Source organism: Hyperoodon ampullatus, assembly GCF_949752795.1.
Source record: "Hyperoodon ampullatus genome assembly, chromosome: 9".
Taxonomy (NCBI): Eukaryota; Metazoa; Chordata; class Mammalia; order Artiodactyla; family Ziphiidae; genus Hyperoodon; species Hyperoodon ampullatus.
This window is the reverse complement of record NC_136922.1, coordinates 21,865,209-21,884,366: the sequence shown is the minus strand read 5'-3', so window position 1 is coordinate 21,884,366 and position 19,158 is coordinate 21,865,209. Positions and strand designations below refer to the sequence as shown.

The 19,158-nt window shown below is 62.2% G+C and overlaps 2 protein-coding genes across 2 annotated transcripts; one reads left to right on the top strand and one right to left on the bottom strand.

Annotated features, from left to right (window-relative positions):
- Positions 1-898: 898 nt before the first annotated feature.
- Positions 899-7,374, top strand: POLD2 (DNA polymerase delta 2, accessory subunit). Its single transcript, XM_079711697.1, has 10 exons — positions 899-1,137; positions 3,914-4,031; positions 4,221-4,344; positions 4,629-4,743; positions 4,890-5,088; positions 5,378-5,458; positions 5,596-5,753; positions 5,939-6,066; positions 6,550-6,651; positions 7,007-7,374. Exons 1-10 carry the CDS (start codon positions 914-916, stop codon positions 7,165-7,167), a joined length of 1,410 nt encoding a protein of 469 aa, XP_079567823.1. The 5' UTR covers positions 899-913; the 3' UTR covers positions 7,168-7,374.
- Positions 7,375-7,378: 4 nt separating this feature from the next.
- AEBP1 (AE binding protein 1) lies at positions 7,379-16,934 on the bottom strand (the record flags this gene model as incomplete). Its single annotated transcript, XM_079711696.1, has 21 exons — positions 7,379-8,261; positions 8,470-8,569; positions 8,710-8,849; positions 8,932-9,283; positions 9,496-9,675; positions 9,765-9,961; positions 10,229-10,352; positions 10,511-10,596; positions 10,700-10,844; positions 10,944-11,028; positions 11,364-11,503; positions 11,581-11,690; positions 12,330-12,377; positions 12,495-12,578; positions 12,701-12,778; positions 13,472-13,537; positions 13,615-13,749; positions 13,905-13,976; positions 14,104-14,166; positions 14,702-15,043; positions 16,682-16,934. 21 exons carry the CDS (start codon positions 16,932-16,934, stop codon positions 7,657-7,659), a joined length of 3,405 nt encoding a protein of 1,134 aa, XP_079567822.1. The 3' UTR covers positions 7,379-7,656.
- Positions 16,935-19,158: the final 2,224 nt, after the last annotated feature.

Genomic DNA, 19,158 nt, shown 5'->3' with positions numbered 1-19,158 from the left:
GCACTGATCTTGGAACCTGCTGTGGATTTGACGCCTACAGTACGTCTCAGTGGGGCTCCGGGCTGCTTCTGGAAAGTGGGCTCAGGTGCTGATAACCTCTGCTTTCCTGGAGCTTTTATTCTAGTCAGAGGAGGCAGACAATAAACTTAAAATGTATTGTTTGTTGGAAGGTAAACGCCATGGAAAACAATAAACATTGGAGGAGCAGAAGTGCCAGGGGAGGGTTGCAGGTGGAGAAGGTGAGGTTTGAGCAGACCTGAGGGACCTGAGGGAGAAGAGCAGGTCTCCTGGTGGGGCGACAGGAGGGCAGGACCAGTGGGTCAGGTCTCATAGGCCACTGTAGGGACTTGGGGTTTTATTCCGTGAAATGGGGAACCTTTGGAGGGTTTCGAGCAGAGAAGTTACTGATTTATGTTTTGTTTTATTTATATTTTAAATCATAGCCTAATTATTTTATGGTAGGCTTGTGTAATAATAAGGCTGGCCTCGTGCCTTGAGATGGTGCAGGTGCCAGGGAGCTGGATGGAGGCACATGAGGAATTCCGTTTGGGGCATGGAATGTGAGACCTTGATCATTGTCCAGGTGGAGGTGTGGAGCAGGCAGTGGACACCTGAGATGGGTTTGGAGAGCTCCAGGTGGGAGAAGCATTTCCTAGCTTTCCTCATCTCCCTTTTTGCAGGTTACAGGGGACACTGGTATCCAACATAGTTGAGTTCCAGGTGCTGTTCTGGCCGAAGTCTGGTGTGCACTACAAGTCTCCCCCACCCTCAGTGCCCTGTGGGTGCGGTGGAGCCACACTAGGGACACGGCTGCCGTGGAGGTTGCAGGGATTGCAGGACTGCGTTTGTGTCCTTTCAGGGACCACCTCCTCCCTCTCCCGGCCACAGCCGTCTGGACACACCAAGCACGGACATGTTTTCTGAGCAGGCTGCCCAGAGGGCCCACACTCTGCTGTCCCCACCATCAGCCAGCAACGCTACCTTTGCCCGGCTGCCCGTGGTGACTTACACCAACTCCTCGCAGCCCTTCCGGCTTGGGGAGCGCAACTTTAGCCGGCAGTATGCCCACATTTATGCCACCCGCCTCATCCAGATGAGGCCCTTCCTGGTGAACCGGGCCCAGCAGCGCTGGGGTAAGTAATGAGTTTGGGGAAGTGCTTCTGGGTTTGTTGGGCACGGATCTCCAGACCCTTGGGGGCGTCTGTCTTTCCTAATCAAGTGGCCTGGGCAGTGCAGGCCTTTTTCTTTTTTTCCCTCATTTCTTCCTTGGTGATCTTTCCTGCTTTAAGTTATTCTTGATGAAGCAGGACCCCCACCACCCCAACTTTTGGGTGATGCCCCATCACCCCATTGTTACTGTTTATAAGAGTGGCTTTCTGGGACTTCCCTGGTGGTCCAGTGGTTCAGACGCCTCGCTTCCAACGCAGGGGGCATGGGTTCGATCCCTGGTTGGGGAACTGCGATCCCACATGCCTCATGGTGCAGCCAAAAAAAAAAAAAAAAATTACAAAAAAAAAAGGGTAGCTTTCCACATAGTTTTCAATTCATCTGTTATGTCTTTAAACTGAAATTCTGTGGGTGAGACCATGTCGTATTCATTTTTATTGTCCCCCGCCGCCCAGCACCAGGCTTGCTGGGTTTCAGCCCAGGTTGCACATTGGAACCCCTGGGAAAGCTTTGGGAAGCACTGGCTCCCAGGCCTGTCCCATCCCACCAGGTCAGCTGGATTGACTCTGGTTTTATTATAGGCAGCCAGGAGAACACTTGACCCGATCTCCTAGCTACATCGTCATATTAGAGATGTTTTCTGTTTTCTTTACTGCAGGCGAAAGTGTTATTCACCTTTTCTCTGCCACATAACAAGGGTCTCCTTCCTCTGGCTCCCAATGCCTTTCCCTCACTTTCCTTGAAGTCCTCGAGGACACCCTCCCCGAGCCTAAGGTCAATGTCATCTTTTAGATTCTTTACAGCAGCATCTGCCGTGGTACCAGGTTTCTCTTCTCCTTTTTTTTAAATTAATTTTTATTGGAGTACAGTTGCTTTACAATGTTGTGTTAGTTTCTACTGTACAGCAGAGTGAGTCAGTTACACGTATATACATATCCCCGCCAGGTTTCTCTTCTAACAAAGCTGCCCAGTGACAGAAAGCAGCCATTTTATTCTGTTCACAGAGTGGGGCCCACGATGAATGGGGCCTTGGCTGGGTGATTGACAGTAGGCAGCATCGTTCGCTCACCACCTGGCTTCTCTGCGTGGCCAGGCTTCCTCCCCAGAGCTCAGGCCATCTCAGAATTCACCTCTCTCCACTCACAAGTTTCCTGAACACCTCAAGCCTTTTTTGGCTCTCCCTGCGCCTGGCACGTGCTGTCCCCAGGCTTCCATCACAACCTCAACTGAAACATCCTGTGCTTCGAGAGGCCGCCTGGGCCAGCAGAGCCTTCTCCGCATCTACTGCCTTCACTCCTGTCTGTTCGCAGCACTCGTCCCAGCGGCAGGTCCCGCCTTTCCTGCTCTTGCCCCTCCATCTGCGCCGGAAGCTCAGTGAGGGCAAGGATGGGCCTTCGGGTTCACTCTCGGTGCTGGCGCCTGGCCTGGCGCCCACACTCTGCCGGATGGACAGATGTCCCGCCCTCAGCACAGGGCTGTGTGGTTCTACCTGGTGCTCAGACATGCACACTGGATCTCAGCTGGGTAGCCTTGGGCATGTTCCTTAATCTGTCTGTGCCTCAGTTTCCTCAGCCAGGTGGTGGGGTAATAATATCTGCAATGGCGTGTTGTCGGGGGTGGAAGGATTCCAAGCGCAGGGCTTGGCACGGCCACCTGTGGCTGAGTGAGGGCTCGGTGGACATTGTGGCTTTGGCCTCTGTTGTCTCTGTTGGCGTCTGGCATTTCTATCCAGTGCCGGCGCCCTCCTTATCTTATTTTGAAGTACTCCCCTTCGCTCCCCGGGGCGTGGATCTGTGGGATGTTCTTGCTTATTCCGGGGCAGGAGGGACATGTGCTGGTGTCACCGGGCTAAGGAACGGGCTGGTCCCGAGTCTACATTATCCCATCACCTCCTGTTAGTGTTTTCTCCAGGCCTGGGGTCTGTACTAGCAAACCCTCAGGCCTTCTGGGATGTGGTTCCTCCCTCCTGCTCACCCGAGTGACCCCTGCATACCGCCCCTCTCCCATGCCTGTCTTCCTGCCCGTCCCTAACGCTTCCTGTGTGTTGTTCTCTGGGATCCCAGGGCCTCTGATGACTCCACAGGGAGCAGAATGGGGCGGGTGGGGATATGAAGTTTGAATTTGGGGCATCTCTGTTTTCAGACGACGAGGCATTTGTGGGGCGGATGAAAGAATCCAAACTCTCAAAAGAAACTGTCATATTGTCAGGGCAGGGCTGTGTTGAGACTTGGCATACCTCTTTCTAAGGATCAGCGTTATAATTTAGGTATAAGTGAAGAAACGCTGCATTAGCTTCCCGTGGCCATTGTAACAACAAAGCCACAAACTGAGTGCCTTCAAACAACAGAAGTCTATTGTCTCCCAGTTCTGGAGGCCAGGGCTCCAAAATGCAGGTGTCGGCAGTGCCGCCTTCCCTCCAGTCCTTCCTTGCCCCTTCCAGCTTCTGGTGGCTGCCCCGGCACTGCTGGGCCCGCGGCTGCATCCCTCCCGTCTCTGCCCCGTCTTCACGTCGCCTCCTCTGCATGTCTGTCTCTCTTGTGAGGACACTTGACATCCAGAGCCCAGGCACATTCAGAGTCCCTCTGTTCCCCTGGGGCCAAGTGATCCTTTAGGTCTAAGGGGTCCTTGCATTTGACGCTCTCTCCCTCCTCGTGGAGGCCAGGGCCCCAGGGCCGCAGAGCTCCGTGGCCGTGAGGGGGTGGCGGGGGGCTCGTCCCTGAGCTCACACCCCTTGTGCCGCAGGCAGTGGAGTCCTAATTAAGAAGCTGGGTGAGCTGCAGCCTGGGGAGAAGTGCTGTGTGGTAGGGACCCTCTTCAAGGCCATGCTGCTCCAGCCCTCCATCCTGCGGGAGGTCAGCGAAGAGGTGAGGCCCACACGGGCTGCCCCCAGAATACTTCCCCGGGGGTACTGATGGGGCCACCTGCCTTGCATCCTGGGAATCAGGGCTGGGCCTCTGCCCATGGGGGAGGGGGCTGCAGGGCCATCTCACTGACATGGCACCGGAGCCAGAGTGGGCTCTGGCCCCATGACCACTCCCATCTTTGGATTCCAGCACAACCTGCTCCCCCAGCCTCCTCGGAGCAAATACATCCACGCAGACGATGAACTGATCTTGGAAGATGAATTGCAGCGTATCAAACTGGCGGGCACCATCGACGTGGCAAAGCTGGTCACAGGTGGGGAGGGGGAGGGGGGGCCCGCACCCCTGGGTGCTGGCGAACAGCTGCATTATTCTTGCAGCCATGGGTTTGGGTTCAGGCGGTGGGTGGGACCCAGGTAGGGGTCAGTTCTTCCCACCTCCGCCCGAAGGCACTTGACTCCAGGAAGCAGATGCCCAGTCCTGAGTCCTCAGTGAGAACTCACCAGCAGAGGAGAGCTGCTGGTTTTGTCACTTGGGTGCCTGGAAGGGGGTGGTAGCCCCTCGGGCCCCCCTCCTGGGCCTGACCCTGCTGCTCCCCAGGGACAGTCCTGGCTGTGCTGGGCTCTGCAGGAGACGACGGGAAGTTCCTGGTGGAGGACCACTGCTTTGCAGGGCTTGCTCCCCAGAAGCCCACACGCCCCCTCGACACGGACAGGTGAGGAACAGGGGCCCGGGTGCGGTCAGTGGTCCGGGGGAGTCACACTCGCTGGCCCCTGCTCCCCTGTGGTGGTGACAGAGCCCCACCAGGGGCTCCACACACAGTCTTCCCAGCACCCACGAAGACCCCGACTTCTCCGGCAGGTTTGTGCTGCTGGTGTCCGGCCTGGGCCTGGGTGGAGGCGGGGGCGAGAGCCTGCTGGGCACCCAGCTGCTGGTGGACGTGGTGACGGGGCAACTTGGGGATGAAGGGGAGCAGTGCAGCGCCGCCCGCGTCTCCCGGGTCATCCTCGCCGGAAACCTCCTGAGCCACAACACCCAGAGCAGAGATTCCATCAATAAGGTATGGCACCCACCTGCCTGCATTCAAGCCCCTTCTTCCCCACGGAGCGTCGGGCACGGGGTCTCGCAGGTCTAGTGACCCAGGAACCTCCTGTGCCTGGGGGCCCGGCCTTGTCCTCAGGCCCTGCTTTCTGAGGCCGGAGGCGGGGGCCGGAGGCCCAGAACTCTTACTGTCCCCTGCGGGTGGGGCTTTGCTCTGCTCTCAGCCCTCCTGGCGGGGGCTCTGGGTATCGCTTTGATCTAAGCCTCCCTTGGGGCCTGAGAGCCTATGTATGGGCTTCTACTCCCAGGCCAAGTACTTAACCAAGAAAGCCCAGGCAGCCAGCGTGGAGGCTGTCAAGATGCTGGACGAGATCCTCCTGCAGCTGAGCGTGAGTGAGCTGGGGGCAGGCCAGTGCTCGGGATCGGGGTCTCTGGCGCTGCAGTTGGGCACTGGAAGGTGGGCTCCAGCGGGGTGCGTATGGAGGGAGCTGGGCCCTGCGAGCTCCCCTGCCCCTGTGCCCTCCAGGCCTCCGTGCCCGTGGACGTGATGCCAGGCGAATTTGACCCAACCAACTACACGCTTCCCCAGCAGCCCCTGCACCCCTGCATGTTCCCACTGGCCACTGCCTACTCCACGCTCCAGCTGGTCACCAACCCCTACCAGGCCACCATCGACGGAGTCAGGTAGCCACACTCCAGGCTGACCCCTGGCCTTCTGCCTCGGTGGCACCAGGAGGGGAGGGTTGGGCCCACCTGGAGTCGGGCTCGGGACTCCCTGTGCGGGTGCCCGGTGAGCTCTGGGCTGGCAGCCGTGGGAGGAGTGCAGACGGTGTCTTTCCAGGTGGGGTCAGCCGAGCCCTGCCTTGCAGATTCCTGGGGACGTCGGGACAGAACGTGAGTGACATCTTCCGGTACAGCAGCATGGAGGACCACTTGGAGATCCTGGAGTGGACCCTGCAAGCCCGTCACATCAGCCCTACAGCCCCTGACACCCTAGGTACTGGGACTCAGACACGTGGCGTGGAGCAAAGGGCCGGGGAAGGCCAAAGGGGCTCCTATCATGCTCGGAGGGTTCCCAGCCTGGATTTGCACCCACCAGCCTAGCCATGACCTGTCTAAGGAAAGGCCCCAAAGCTTGACGTTTGTTTTGGGAGCTACTCTGGAATCTTACGTCTATTCGTGGCCAAGGCCCTGCTTAGGGCTGAAGGCCATGGGAGCATAATGGGAGCTAGGGCCGGTAGGAGCACTGCACCCTGGCCCGGTGCCCACCCAGAAGGGCGAAGGTGGCAGCAGCAGAGCATACTGCCCTGCCTCTGGGGCCACGTGGCAATGTGTTGTGACAGCTGCAGGGCTGCTACAGAGTCACGTGTGTGAGATGGCACCCCGCGTCCTACACAGGACAGCCCTACCCCAGATGTGTAGGTGTCCCCGTGCTGCGGCTGAGAAGCCCCACTCTCAGCTGTAGGTCCTCCTTCTCCAGGTTGTTACCCTTTCTATAACACCGACCCGTTCATCTTTCTGGAATGCCCTCACGTCTACTTTTGTGGCAACACCCTCAGCTTTGGCTCCAAAATCATCCGAGGTAAGTTTTGTCTTCTGGGGGTCCCAGGCCTGGGCTGACGCGAGTGACACGCTCTCAGCTGGGGCCAAGGCTCACAGGGAAAGCCCGTGTTGGAGTGTCCAGGCGCCCATGGGTGGACAGCCCAGGCTCTGCAGGGACTGAAACTGTCGCCACCAGAGCTCATTCTGGTCAGTGTGGCTTTAGCCTTGGACCTTTATGGTGTCCCTGGCCCTTTTTGTTTCTGGTCTCAAGGAGCTTCTGTGGTCCACGCTCCCATGGTGCTGATGGAGGGGGCTCCTGTTCACTTCTGGTGACTTCCCTTTGAGACAGGCCTCACCCAGAACCTAAGGTGCACTCCCACGTGGCTTCTGTGCAGGCCCCGAGGACCAGACAGTGTTGCTGGTGGCTGTTCCGGACTTCAGCACCACACAGACCGCCTGCCTTGTGAACCTGCGCAGCCTGGTATGCCAGCCCATCAGCTTCTCAGGCTTCGGGGCAGAGGAGGAGGACCTGGGAGGCCTGGACCTGGGCCCCTGACTCACAAAGGCGGCCTTGTCCAGAGAGGCCCCGGCTCTTCCTTCCCTGTGGCGTCAGCACCATGGTAGCTTTTCCTTTGTAAATAAAGCCGGAGTGTTTACTGGCGTTGAGCTGGGCAGACCCGGTGGCGGCCAGGGCACTCCTGTGCAGGGAGCCTCCCTCCTCCCCGCCCTCCCAGCTGGTCAGGATGGCAAGCGGTCAGTGACACATCTGCCGTGAGCTTGGTTTATTGGTGTGGCCGGAGCAGATGGTGGAGAAGTCTGCCACCCCTCACCCCCCCGGGCTCGCTCAAGCTGTCCCACCCCGGCCCTGCAGCAGAGCGGCCGGTGGAGCAGACGCCTGACACAGACCCTGGCTCCCAGGTCTCCGTCACTTCATGCCCCCTCCTGGCAGGGTCCACACCGGGGGTCTTTCCGTTTGCTGATGGCCGCTGAGCAGGCCAAGGCAATGTGACTACTGGTGCAAGCTCGCGCGTTGGCAGACCTGTTCTCAGAAGTCCCCGAAGTTCACTGTGTAGGTCTCAACTGTGGTGAAGGGGATCTCCTGGCCCGTGACCATCTCTCTCTCCTCCTCGCCCTCCTCGGGCTCCAGCTCTGTCCCAAACTCCGTCACCACCTCCGTGTAGGTCTCGGTCTCTGACTCCTCCCAGCCAGCTGTGGTCTCGGGTGGAAAGTGCCATGGCCCCAGGGTAGAACTCGGGGCGGGGGAGGGGGCGAGGGAGGGGGTGGGGAGCAGTGTCGGGGGGGTGGGGGGCGACGTGGGGACGGTGGCCGGGCTGGTGGTGGCGTTCAGGCGCCGGAGCCGCATCTGTTCGCGCATGCGCAGCCGGTACTGCAGGCGGCGGCGTTGCATGCGCCGCTGCTGGGGGGTCATGGGGCGCGACGGGTCGATGTGCGGGATGGGCCGGTTCCCGTTCATAGCCATGATCTCCCGGATGCGCTTCCAGTTGGAGCGAGCCAAGATGAAGTTGCACTGGGTGGCCCCGATGTCGTAATCCACGTTGCAGGTCTTGGAGCTCGGGGTGTAGCTCTCCGCGTGGGCCGTCACGCGGTACTCCCCCGGGTTCAGGATGCGCCAGTAATCGCCACCACTTGCTGCAGAGGGAGGACGGGTTCGGCTGCCTAGGAGTGCCCCCTCCCAGGCCCCAGTCCTCCTGTCCGAGATCCCCCTAGCCCTCCCTCTGGGGGGCTCCAGAGGAGCAGGGACGTGCTGGGCAGGCCAGGCTTGCCTTGCCAACGGCACGTACAGAGTCGGTGCCCCGCCTCGGGAAGCGGAGCGGCGTAGAGGTGTGCACTTGTGTACCTGTCTTCACTCCGTGGTTAATGCCGCTCACGGAGATAGTGGCGTTGGCGATAGGGATGCCCTGCTGGTCCGTCACAACCCCCTTGATGCCGCGGTGAACCTGCAGGGGAGGCAGGGCGGGTGTCCACATGGAGAGCCCGCTGGCTCTGCTGCTGCCCTGTCCCGTGCAGGGGTCTTCACCACCCTCTCCCCGAATGCTGCCCCACTCCTCCGCCTGCCCCCCGCCGGCAGCCCCCACACCTGCTCCATGAAGGTGAGCAGAGCTTCCTTGTTGTTCTCCCACTCTCGGGGCAGCTCACTCTCGTGAGGGAACTTGTCGCAGCCCAGGTAGATGGAGAGCTCCAGGCAGTTGGTGTGCAGGTAACTGAAGTCGTTGATAGCTGGGCAGGGCAGACACAGAGCCGCAGTCACCCCTGCCCACACCGCAGGGGCCCCACCGCAGACCCTCCCAGGCTGACTCACTCCCAGAGCGGGGTTTCCACTTGGCCCCGTTGACGATGCCCATGCCGCCAGTGTAGTCCTGCGCTTGGCACCCTCCCCGGTAGGGCTCGGTCATGGTGAGGTGGGTAGAGGCGAAGGAGATGGCCAGCCAGCGGAAGATGGCGTGGTCTGGGGTCTCTTGGGCCTCAGATGCCTCCTCCTCGTCCTCTCCCCGGGCGGCTGCCATGGCCGCGGCCAGCAGCTGCTCCTGGCTGGGCGTGCGGGCCATGTCATAGGGGTAGGACACGAGCCGCTCACCACCGTTCAGGTTCGCTCCCAGCACGAAGGGGTTCTTCTCCATCCAGGCAATGATGGCCCGGACCTCCGTGGACACCTAGGGTGGCCAGTATGTGAGGTGTGGGCCCCAGCCTCCGTCACCCTCCATGTAGACCCCATACTGGTACTCGTGCCCCCTCAGTCCCTCCAAGGCCCTGCAGTCTCAGCGCCCGGGCTGGGTAACCCACAGCCCACCCCCAAGTCCAGAGCTCCAGGACCCCAGGGTCCGGGCTGCTCCCACAGGCCCTGCTGGCCAGGCTGCGGCCTCACCGTGGCGTCTGGAGACAGGTAGTGTTCAGGGATGGGCAGGTTATTGTTGGGGACCCGGTAGGGGACCCATTTCCTCTCCTCAGCTCCCCAGAGCACAGAGTTGAGGTCCGGGAAGTCCTCATAGATGTCAAAGCCCTCCTCGGTCCACAGTCCCAGCGCCCAGTTCCCAAACTCTGAGCCCTGGGGGAGCCGGTGGGGGTCAGCATCAGCAGCCCACCCCCAGCCCTGCCCCACCCTGGCCCCACCCTGACCCCCTTCCCTCCACCCACCATCTGCGCTGCCACCTCGTAGCCGTCAGGGTTCATCGAGGGCACCAGGTGGATGCGCGTGTCATGCACCAGGCTGCGCACGCGCGGGTTCCCGTCTCGGTACTCGCGGCACAGGTACTGCATTAGTAGCAGCAGCAGCTCTCGGCCTAGCACCTCGTTGCCATGGATACCAGCTGTGTAGCGGAACTCAGGCTCCCCTGCAAGGGCAGGAGCCTCAGCAACCAAGCAGCCTCCCGAGGCCTGAGGCCCAGGGGATCTGAGGAAGGACCCAAACCGGCCTCACCCCCAGGGGGGTGAGGGTGGCTGAAGACTGTAGGGCCCAGCAAGGGGCTCCAAAGACAGGTGGGAGGTGGTGAGCTGGAAACATCAACGGCGCAGACCCAGCTACAGTGCCAGGGCCTTGCCTCTATAATCTGCTGGGCGTGGGGAGGGCCAGGCCTCCAGGGGTCTGTCGGGGCCCTCACCCAACTCGTGATCCCCGGGGTTGTCCGAGATCTCCATGGCGTAGATCTTGAGCCCACGCGAGCTCTTCCCTAGGCTGTATGTGCGGGTGATAGTGGGGCACTGCTCGTTCACCACCTTCATCAGCTGCCAGAGAAGACACAGAGTTACGCAGCCCACCCACTCCCGCCACCCCCAGCCCACCCCCAGTGACCACACCTCTCCCACGGCCTGGGTCTGCTCTATGGGGAGGCTCCCCTGTTAGCCCTGAGCCCAGTCCGTGGCCTCAGGGCAAGCACCCCAACCTGGCGCATGTCCTTATAGCTGTGGTGCCGGAAGTCCAGGTCGTCGGTGGTCAACACCTCGTTCTGTGCATAGTAGCTGTGGACAGCTGCAGAGGGTGGGCAGGCAAGGGCCTTGAGCTGGCCACCTGCCAGCCCACCGCGGGTTGCCCCAGCTGCCCATCCATGCCCCTGCCAGCCCCCTGCACTCACGGGACATGGGGCACCCCAGCACCTCCAGGCGCATGCATAGGCTGCCGTTCCAGGTGAGTGGGTAGACGCGGATGAAGCGGGCCACCACTGGCTCCGGGAGCTCGCTGAGCACGGGTGTGTCCTTGTCCACGTTCCCATGGAAGGTCTGGGAAGAGGCAGGCCTCAGAGCAGCCCCCAACCCCAGCCGAGAGCCCACCTGCGGTTCAGATGAGGGGCGTATAAGGCCGAGGGCTCAGGTGCCCACCATTTCCTCGTAGCCGTTGGTGTACATCACCCATGTCTGGCTGTCATTGCTGAAGCCCACGAAGAAGGAGGTCACGAAGTCGTCACTGGGGAGCGGACGGTGGTCAGGGTAAGGCTGCTCTCCCCGCCCCAGGTCCAGGCCCTCAGGCGGCCTGAGCCCCCTCTCCTGGGCCCAAGAACCTAAGAGCTAGCAGGTGTGTGGTGTTGGCCTGGATGTCAGGAGAGGCTGCCATGCCCGCTGCGTGGCCGTGGGCCATTGGTTTGCTTATCTGGACCCAGGGAACCAACCGGCCATAACCGAGGAGTGGCGGTGGTGGTGGTGGGGATCCTGGAGGGCCCACTGGAAGGTTCTGAACGGGACTCAGAGCTGTGCCTGGAGCCACCTTCCCCCACCAAGTGCCTGTGAGCCTGGCAGACTTACTGGATGCTGGAGTCGCGGCCCTGGGTGATGACGCCCGTGAACTTGGTGGCCCTTCTGGTGTCCACCTCGATCCACTGGGTCTGAGAGTCGTCCTCGGCACACCACGCCCCGTCGTAGTAGTCGTCCTCAGTGTCACCGGCCTGTCGGGGACAGCAGGGGGGCTGAGCAGGCAGGGAACCCCTACCCAGCTGGGAGATGGGCCCGTCCCGACACCCACCTGCATGTTGAGCCGGCCACGCTGTGCCCCCAGGCCGTGCCGCAGCATGGAGGAGGACCGGATCTGGTTGTCCTCGATGCGGTGCGACTCCATCCCGATGGGGGGGCACTCTGGGGACATGGCACCCCAGGCTGGTGGTCCCCTGGCTCCGTCCCTCCTTCCACCGAACCCAGAACGGAGGAGCCCAGCGCCCACTTCCCCTCACATTAGGGGGCGCCAGTCCGGGCAGCTGTGCCCCAGCCTGTGATTCCCCACCCTGAGCCTCAGCTTCCCCCTCTGGAGAATGGGCTGATGATGCCAAGCTCCAAGGGGCCATGGGGCTCACATGAAATCACAGGGACAGCCACCCCAGGGCCTGGCCAGTCCCAGGCATTGTCTGCATTGGGGCCATCTGCACACCTGCCTTGTGCCCCGAGCTCTGTCCCCTGGGGTCAGGCCCAGGACAGAGACACTCCAGGGCCTCTCCCTTTCGCATCGCAGGACTTTAAGAGCAGGAAGGGGCCCTGGAGGCCTGGAGTGCCAACAGGAAATCCGGGTTTGGGACCAATGTGTGGCCTTAGGTGGGTCACGTGCCCCATCACTGTCACCCTGCAGCCATGGCACGGCCCCAGAGCCGTCACAGCCGCCCTACAGCCTCCATACACACCCACGGCAGCCCCGGCGCTCGTAGCCATGCTGTAGCCCTCAGAGCCACCCCCAGCCCCCCGCACCTATCCCGCTCCCCCGAGCCCCCGCAGCGCCTCACTCACTGAGTTTCTCTGCTGGAGCCCACTCCTCCAGCTCACCCTTCCGGGGCCCTGGGGGTAACAAAGGGAGGAGGTGGTGCTGAGCGTCCCAGAGCAGCTGGGGGTCTGGCGGACCTCTCACGGGGACCCAGGTTGTGTGGGCCCAGCCCCCAGCCCCCAGAGACACACCTTTGTGGTCCTTGCCCTTCTCCACAGTCCATTTGTCGTCCGTCTCCTCCTCCTTGGGCCTGCTGCCCTCCTTTTTGGGTTTCTCTGAAGGGTAGAAGCAGGGAAGGGCCTATCGGCTTAGCCTCGGGCTAAGGGGGGCTTCAGGGGGCAGGTGGGGTGGGGGTCAGGCCGGCACGGGGGGCTGGGGGCAGCCTGGTTCCACTCACTGAGCCCCTCCTTCTCTTCATCTGTTTCCAGGCCAGGGTCAGGCTTCCGGGGCCTGGGAGGCCGGAAGAAATAGTCCACTGTGGGGAGGGAGAGCCCTGATGAGATGGCCCACCACGAGCCGGGGCTCCTAGCTTCACAGGATCCCAGGGGGCCGGGCCGGGCACGTGGTGCACAAGGTGAGGAGGTGAGATCAGGGTGGGCCTTAAAGAGTCCAGACGGGCTGGGACGAGGAGGGAGGGTCCTCCTGGAGGGGGAGGCTGCTTGGGCACAGGTGGGGTGAGCGAGACCCCGGGGAAGTCACCAGCCTGGCCCCCCAGCAGGGCGTGGCCCGGAGAAAGGTGGGGAAAGGCTGGGCAGGGAGTGGGGCACGGACGTCGGACATGCCCCGAAGGACGACTGGCACCTGTGGCGGGAAGGGGGGTCTGGAGGGCTGAGCTGGGGCCAAGGCGTTGATGGGGACCGGGCCAGGAGGAGGGGAATGGGGTCCAAAGGGGCCGGGAGCAGGAGGGAGCGGAAGGTGGCATGGGAGTCCCGAGGGGACAGGGGCGAGAGGTGGCCAGGACCGGAGCTCGGGGGGCCCAGGAGTAAAGCCCACTGGGGCTCAGGGCGATGCGGGGAAGAGCGAAGTCGGGAGCCAGGAAAACCCAGCCTGAGGGAGGAGATCGGGGAGGGCGGCCAGGCCGGAGAGGGCGGCCAGGTAACTGCCACCGAGCTGGAGGTACGGGCAGCCCGACCTTGGGATGCAGAGGGCAGGGGCCCTAGGCACTCACTGTTGTCGTAGTCGGGGATCACGTAGCCGTCCCCATAGTTGGGTGGCAGCGGCTTCAGAGGCGGCTCTGTGGAGGTGGGAGGCAGGGGTGAGCCAGAGCCCCCTCGCCTGGCACCCCGCCCCCCAAGCCTGCCCGCATCCTACCGATCCTCTCCTCCGGGGCCTCGAACCCCCGCCCGGGCGGCTCAGCCTTCTCCTCAGGGGGCTCGGGCCAGAGCCTTTCCGGCCTTCTCCTGCTGGGGGGTGGCCTGGGCTGCTTCTGGCGCCGGATGTACTCAACTGGGGGAGAGGGGGCGCTCTGAGCCGGGCCGAGGCCAGGGAGGGCGGGGCCTCCAGGTGGACGGCACGGACCCGGGCGGCCGGGGGCGGGATCCAGGCGGGGAGGCGGGGCGGCGGGGCCGGCGGGGCCTCGCAGATGGCAGGGTCCTACTCACAGTCTTCGTAGTCCTCCCGCTCTATCTGGTCGTTGTAGTCCAGCGTGGGCTGCTCCGTCTCCTCCTCCGGCTCTGAGGGAGAGCGCTTGTGGCCACCTCATTGAAGACACTCCCCGCCGCCGCCACCCAGGCCCACCCTGGAGACCCAGCAAGCCAGGGCGGTTGGTCCCCTGAGGCCAGGTGGCCGGCGCCCACTCACCAGGCTGGCGCTCCACGTCGGTCTCTCCTGCTGGGCCTTGCCAGGGATCTGGGAGGGGCCCGTCTGCAACACAAACCCCAGGAGCAGGTGGACGGGAGGCCCGCCCTGACCACTGGCTGCACAGCAAACCTCCATGAGACCTGGGCCCTGCCGACACTCCCTGAACAGCTCACTCCCGGGAGGCCCGGGCTGCTCCAGCCCTCAGCACCCTGCTGGCATTTCCGGGGGGGCCCAGAGAGCTGGATGGCTTTCCGGGGAGCCCAGGCCCTGCTGTCTGGGAGGACCTGCCGCAAAGCTGCCCCAGCAGGTGGGCACCCTGCAGGCTCAGAGCCCAGCGACACTGTGGGCAGGTGGCTCTGGACGGGGCCCAGGGGACAGATACCAGGACGGTGGAGAGCAAGCCCCCCGACGAGGCTGCCAAGCCCTCCCTCCCCAGGGGAGGAGCGGCACCGAGGGACGGACAACAACGAGGCCACAGCGTCCGCCCAGTCTGGGGGCTCTGAGGGTCTGCGAGAGGCCTCAGGGACCCGCCCTCAGCCCCCTCTCCCTGCAGCCCAGCAGGTGAGAGCCCCACAGTCTCAGAAAAGCCAGCACACACCTCCCTCCTGGGGCAGCTCCTCGAGGCTGGGGCTGGCGATTGGGGGCAGTGGCCACTTCGGGCTTTCGGAGGGGGTTGGGATGGGGGCCTTCTTCCCAGCCAGAGGCCTCTTGGTGGCCTTGGGTGGCTTCTCCTTAGGCTTCTTGGTGGCCTTGGGTGGCTTCTCCTTGGGCTTCTTGGTGGCCTTGGGTGGCTTCTCCTTGGGCTTCTTGGTGGCCTTGGGTGGCTTCTCCTTGGGCTTCTTGGGCGGCCTGGAGGACGCCTCCGGGGGCTGCTTGGTCGCCTTGGGGCTTTTGTCCTTCTTTCCTTTCTTCCCTTTGTCTTTGGCTTTTCCTGGAGGTGCTGTTCAAGATGCAGACTCAGGTAAAATCAATGAAGAACCCCCTCTGTGCCCCATGTGCCCCCCCACCCCCTGCAGGGTGCCTGCAACTTGGGCAGAGGGGCTGCTGTTAGTCCTGCATTTCCCAGATGGGGGAAACTGAGAGGTTAAGCCACTTGCAGTCATGGCAGAGCTGGGATTGGCTTTCTGTCACCACCACACCTTGGCCTGGGTGGCTCAGCTTCCCAGGGGGTAGGCCCTCGTCCTCCCATCTGCCAAAACCTCCAGAGAAGCATCTCACAATCCACTCTTTCACCATACGGCCCCTTGGCCAGTCAGGGCCCACTATTCTGTGCTGGGCACAGAGGGGCAGAGAGGTGACTAAGCCATCCAGGCCTGGGGAGAGTGCGCAGTCTAAAGGGGGAGGCAGTCTCATCCCTGCCAACTGCCACACAAAGTAAACGGCATGGGCCCGGGGCCTCTCTGAAGCTAGAAAAGCTTCCAAGAAAAGGGACACTCATGGGCTATCCCCTATCCAGGGGTAAGGAGTCTGGGGTGGGTTGGAAGCCATAACCATAGGGGGTCCTGAGGCCACACAGAGGACAGAGGGATTGGTGGGCACTGCAGCTGCTCGCCCATCTCGGAGTCTGAGGGAGGCAGGAAGCAGGGGCAGGGCCTAGGGCTGCCTGTAGGAATCCTCCAGGCCCCTGAGCAAATGCTGTTGAAAATGTAATGGAGGAATGGGGGCCACATGACCGAAATACTGGAAAATCTACACAACGCAGACAGGAGAAACAGAGCTGCCACAGCAGCGTGCAAGAGGCCGGGACAGCAATCTCGACCGGAATGGCGGGGGAGGCCGAGATGGGTCCCAGGGAGGAGCCAGGAAAGATCTAGAGCGGGATGAAGGGGAGGGGCTGCTAACCTCAGGAATGATGGATGGTGCCCTGGAGTCTCCTGGGAGAGAGATCAGCAAGACCCTTGCCCACCCTCCGGAAGGTCACAATAAACAGCTAAGATTTATTGACAACTGATTATATAAGAAGCACTAGGCTAAATGCTTTGGTGACGCATCACCTCGTTTAATTTTCACAATAACCCAGGACTACTGCCCAGTGCTCCTGGAAGCCTTGTGGAGATGAGGGTCTTCTGCAACGCCCTCCCTCGGCTCTGTGCTCCTGTGCCAGGCAGCAGGGTGCTGGGGATCCTTCCCAGGGAAGGCTGGAGGCTGGGACTCTGGCAGTGGTGTGGGCACGGCCAGTGTGTGCCACAATCAGACTGAGTGGCCCCATTAGGACGGCAGGGCCGTTCCCGTTCAAACTGACCTGGGCAGGGGGCAGCAAAGTCCCCAGTTAGTTCATGTCTAGTCCCTCTGGGGGTTTGGGGCTGTGCATGACGGATTGGGAGGACCCAGTTCCACTGGGCAGTGGACCTGCTGGATGCGTCTCCAAACCCAAAGAGCTCCAAGCCAGCACTGACCTCTGCCTGGCACAGTGTCCCGCCAGATATCTGGGCTCTCTTGTGCCTTACAGAGCCATTCCTCAAGCTGGGCAGACTGGACCTCGGCCAGACACCACCTAGGCCCGCCATTCAAGCCTGAGGGGCAGGGCTCCCCGAGGCCCCCCATCACACCAAGGGCCACCCCTACCCGGTGCTCTTACCCTCTTCGGCCACCCCCGGACGCGCCCCCGGCTTGCCCCCTGTCTGGGCTTTGCGGACGGGAAGGGTGGGTTCAGGGGGTGGTGGGGCCTCCACGTCGTCCTCCCGGGGCTCGGACTCCAGCTCCGACAGGAAACCCTCGAGGAACTCCTCGATCTCGTCGTCGGTCAGCACAGTCTGCGGGCGCCCCCCGGGGCACAGTGCCAGCAGCGCCAGGAGGCAGCCGAGCAGGGGCGCCCCGCGCAGGACCGCCATGGTCGCGGCCCGCACGGGGGGCGGGGGGTGGGCCTCCGGGGAGGGGCGGGCGGGGGCTCCGGGGAGGGGCGGTGGGGGGGCGCTCCGGGGAAGGGCGCTGAGGGCTCCGGGACGGGCAGTGGCTCAGGGATCGGTGTGGGCTCAGGGATGGTCTGGGGGTTCCGAGGCGGTGGCGGCGGCTGGGAGCTCAGGTCCCGCGTGGCGCGCTCCCGCGCGGACCGCCTTCTCCAAAGCGCCAGTGGCGGCCGGGGCGGGGGTGCTGGGGCTTCCGGAGCCGGCTCCCCCCACCCCCGGGGAAGGAGGAGGAAGAGGAGGAGGAGCCGGGCGTGGACGGAGGGGCTGCGGGGGGAGCCGAGCAGTCCCGGCGCCTCGCGCGCTTGGCACTTCCCGGAGTGGGAACTGCGGGCTGTGTCCCTGGCCGGGCCCGCGCCTTGGAAGGAGGGCCGCAGGGAGGGAGCGTCGGAGGGGATGCGAAGTCCAGAGGGTGCGGGTCGGAGCGCTCCGATGCCCCTGCCCCGCGCCGTCTGCGACACCGCCCCCAAGCCGGACGGGAACTGGAGGCGAGATGCCCCAGAACCGGCTGGAGGTGAGCGGGACCCCCTGATGGCAGAGCCAAGCCACGAACTCAGGCCTCGGGGACCCTCCCCATCTCGGGACCCGCAGAAGTGTCCCCACCTATCCTTTCCTCCCTCTGGAGCCTTGGCCTGGCGCCAACTGTCACCAGCCTTCATTCAGACATCCAGCTAACCTCCCCGGTCCATGAGAGCCGGGCCCTGTGCTGGTCCCCCTGGGAGGGACCACCCTTTGGGAATTCACTCTCTAGTGAGGGGGACAGGTGCAAAACCGCCCTCAAGGCAGGCTAACTGCTCTGCTGGGGGTAGGAGCCCCCATGTAAGATTGCCCCTCCCCTCCCAAGGGACTGACATACTAGGTCAAGTTTGGAGGGGGGGTCAGAGATGGAGCAGGGAGGGACGAGATGCCTTTCAAGTTGTATTAAACTGTATGTGTCATTCATAGGAACGGGCTGTCAGGGGTGTGGAGGGAGTCAGCACTCACGCAGCAATTTCCATACAAGCTCAGGGGCTTCCTGCACTCCCAGCAGCAGAGGGAGGGATCCAAGATGAAGAGCCCAGCACGGAGGTGGGAGGCAGCAGCTGGCTTATGTGGTCCCCTTCTAGCAGATAGTACAGCCTCAGGTGAAGCCAGGTCAGATCAAGGGAACATTTTAGGGGCGGTGCGTGTGAGCCCAGCTCCGCGTGGAAGATGTAGGGGCCACAAAGGCATAGGAGATCAGACACTACCCCTGAGGACATGGGCCAGCTGGCAAGAGAGGATGGGTACCTTCAACCAACGAACCTGGGTGCTGAGACCTACCACAGGAACAGTTCACTCACCACCCAAATAGGAGCCACAGATGTTTGCGGTCGGTTCCCCTCCCCTACGGTTTCTTTTACTATTTCCCCGCAACAACGAACATTTCTTCACCTCTAGGGATACACTGCTTTCCAAACAGCTGAGATCCCAACCAGGACAAACAGACGTTCCTCTCCTTCCTCTTACCAGAACCCAGTTTTTTAAAACTGTGTTTACCGTAGCTCCAGCTACCATATGGACCAGCCTCAGCAGGGGCATGTACATGGGGTAGTCAGAGAATCCCAGGATCGATTAGTAATGTCTGCCATAGGTGTTGGCTTAGGGAGTTATGCCACGTGTACCTGGTGTTTCCATAAGTCTTCCCCAAGGGCAAATGTTGGCTGGCCCCAAATGGGCATGACACCTAAGGCCAGAGCTCCCAGAACGTTCCTCCTTGATGGGATGAGGAAGCAAGAAAAAGCACACCTGGAGCCCATGGGTCAAGCTTAGCCGCAGTCAGCCCTGAGCCAAGGTTTGGGTCAGTTGGGAAAACCCAGGAGAGCCTGAGATGATGAACAGGCAGCAGCCAGGGAGCGTCGTGGGAGCTGCTGGCTCAGCCTGGGACTGGGGGCAGGACCCAGGGGGCTCTCCCTTTTCTCACCACTTTCTTTCAAGGCCCTTCCTTCGCTGCTCACTGGTTTGTACTTAGAAAGGTAGTGGGACTATGTCAAGAGCTGGTCCCTACAGTCAAATCCCAGCTCCGCCCTCCTGGCCATCTGATCACAGCAAGTAACCTCACCGCTCCCCGTGGCCTCACTGCCGCAGACCAAACAGGGACTTTGCACATGCTGTGCCGAGCGCAATTTCAGCA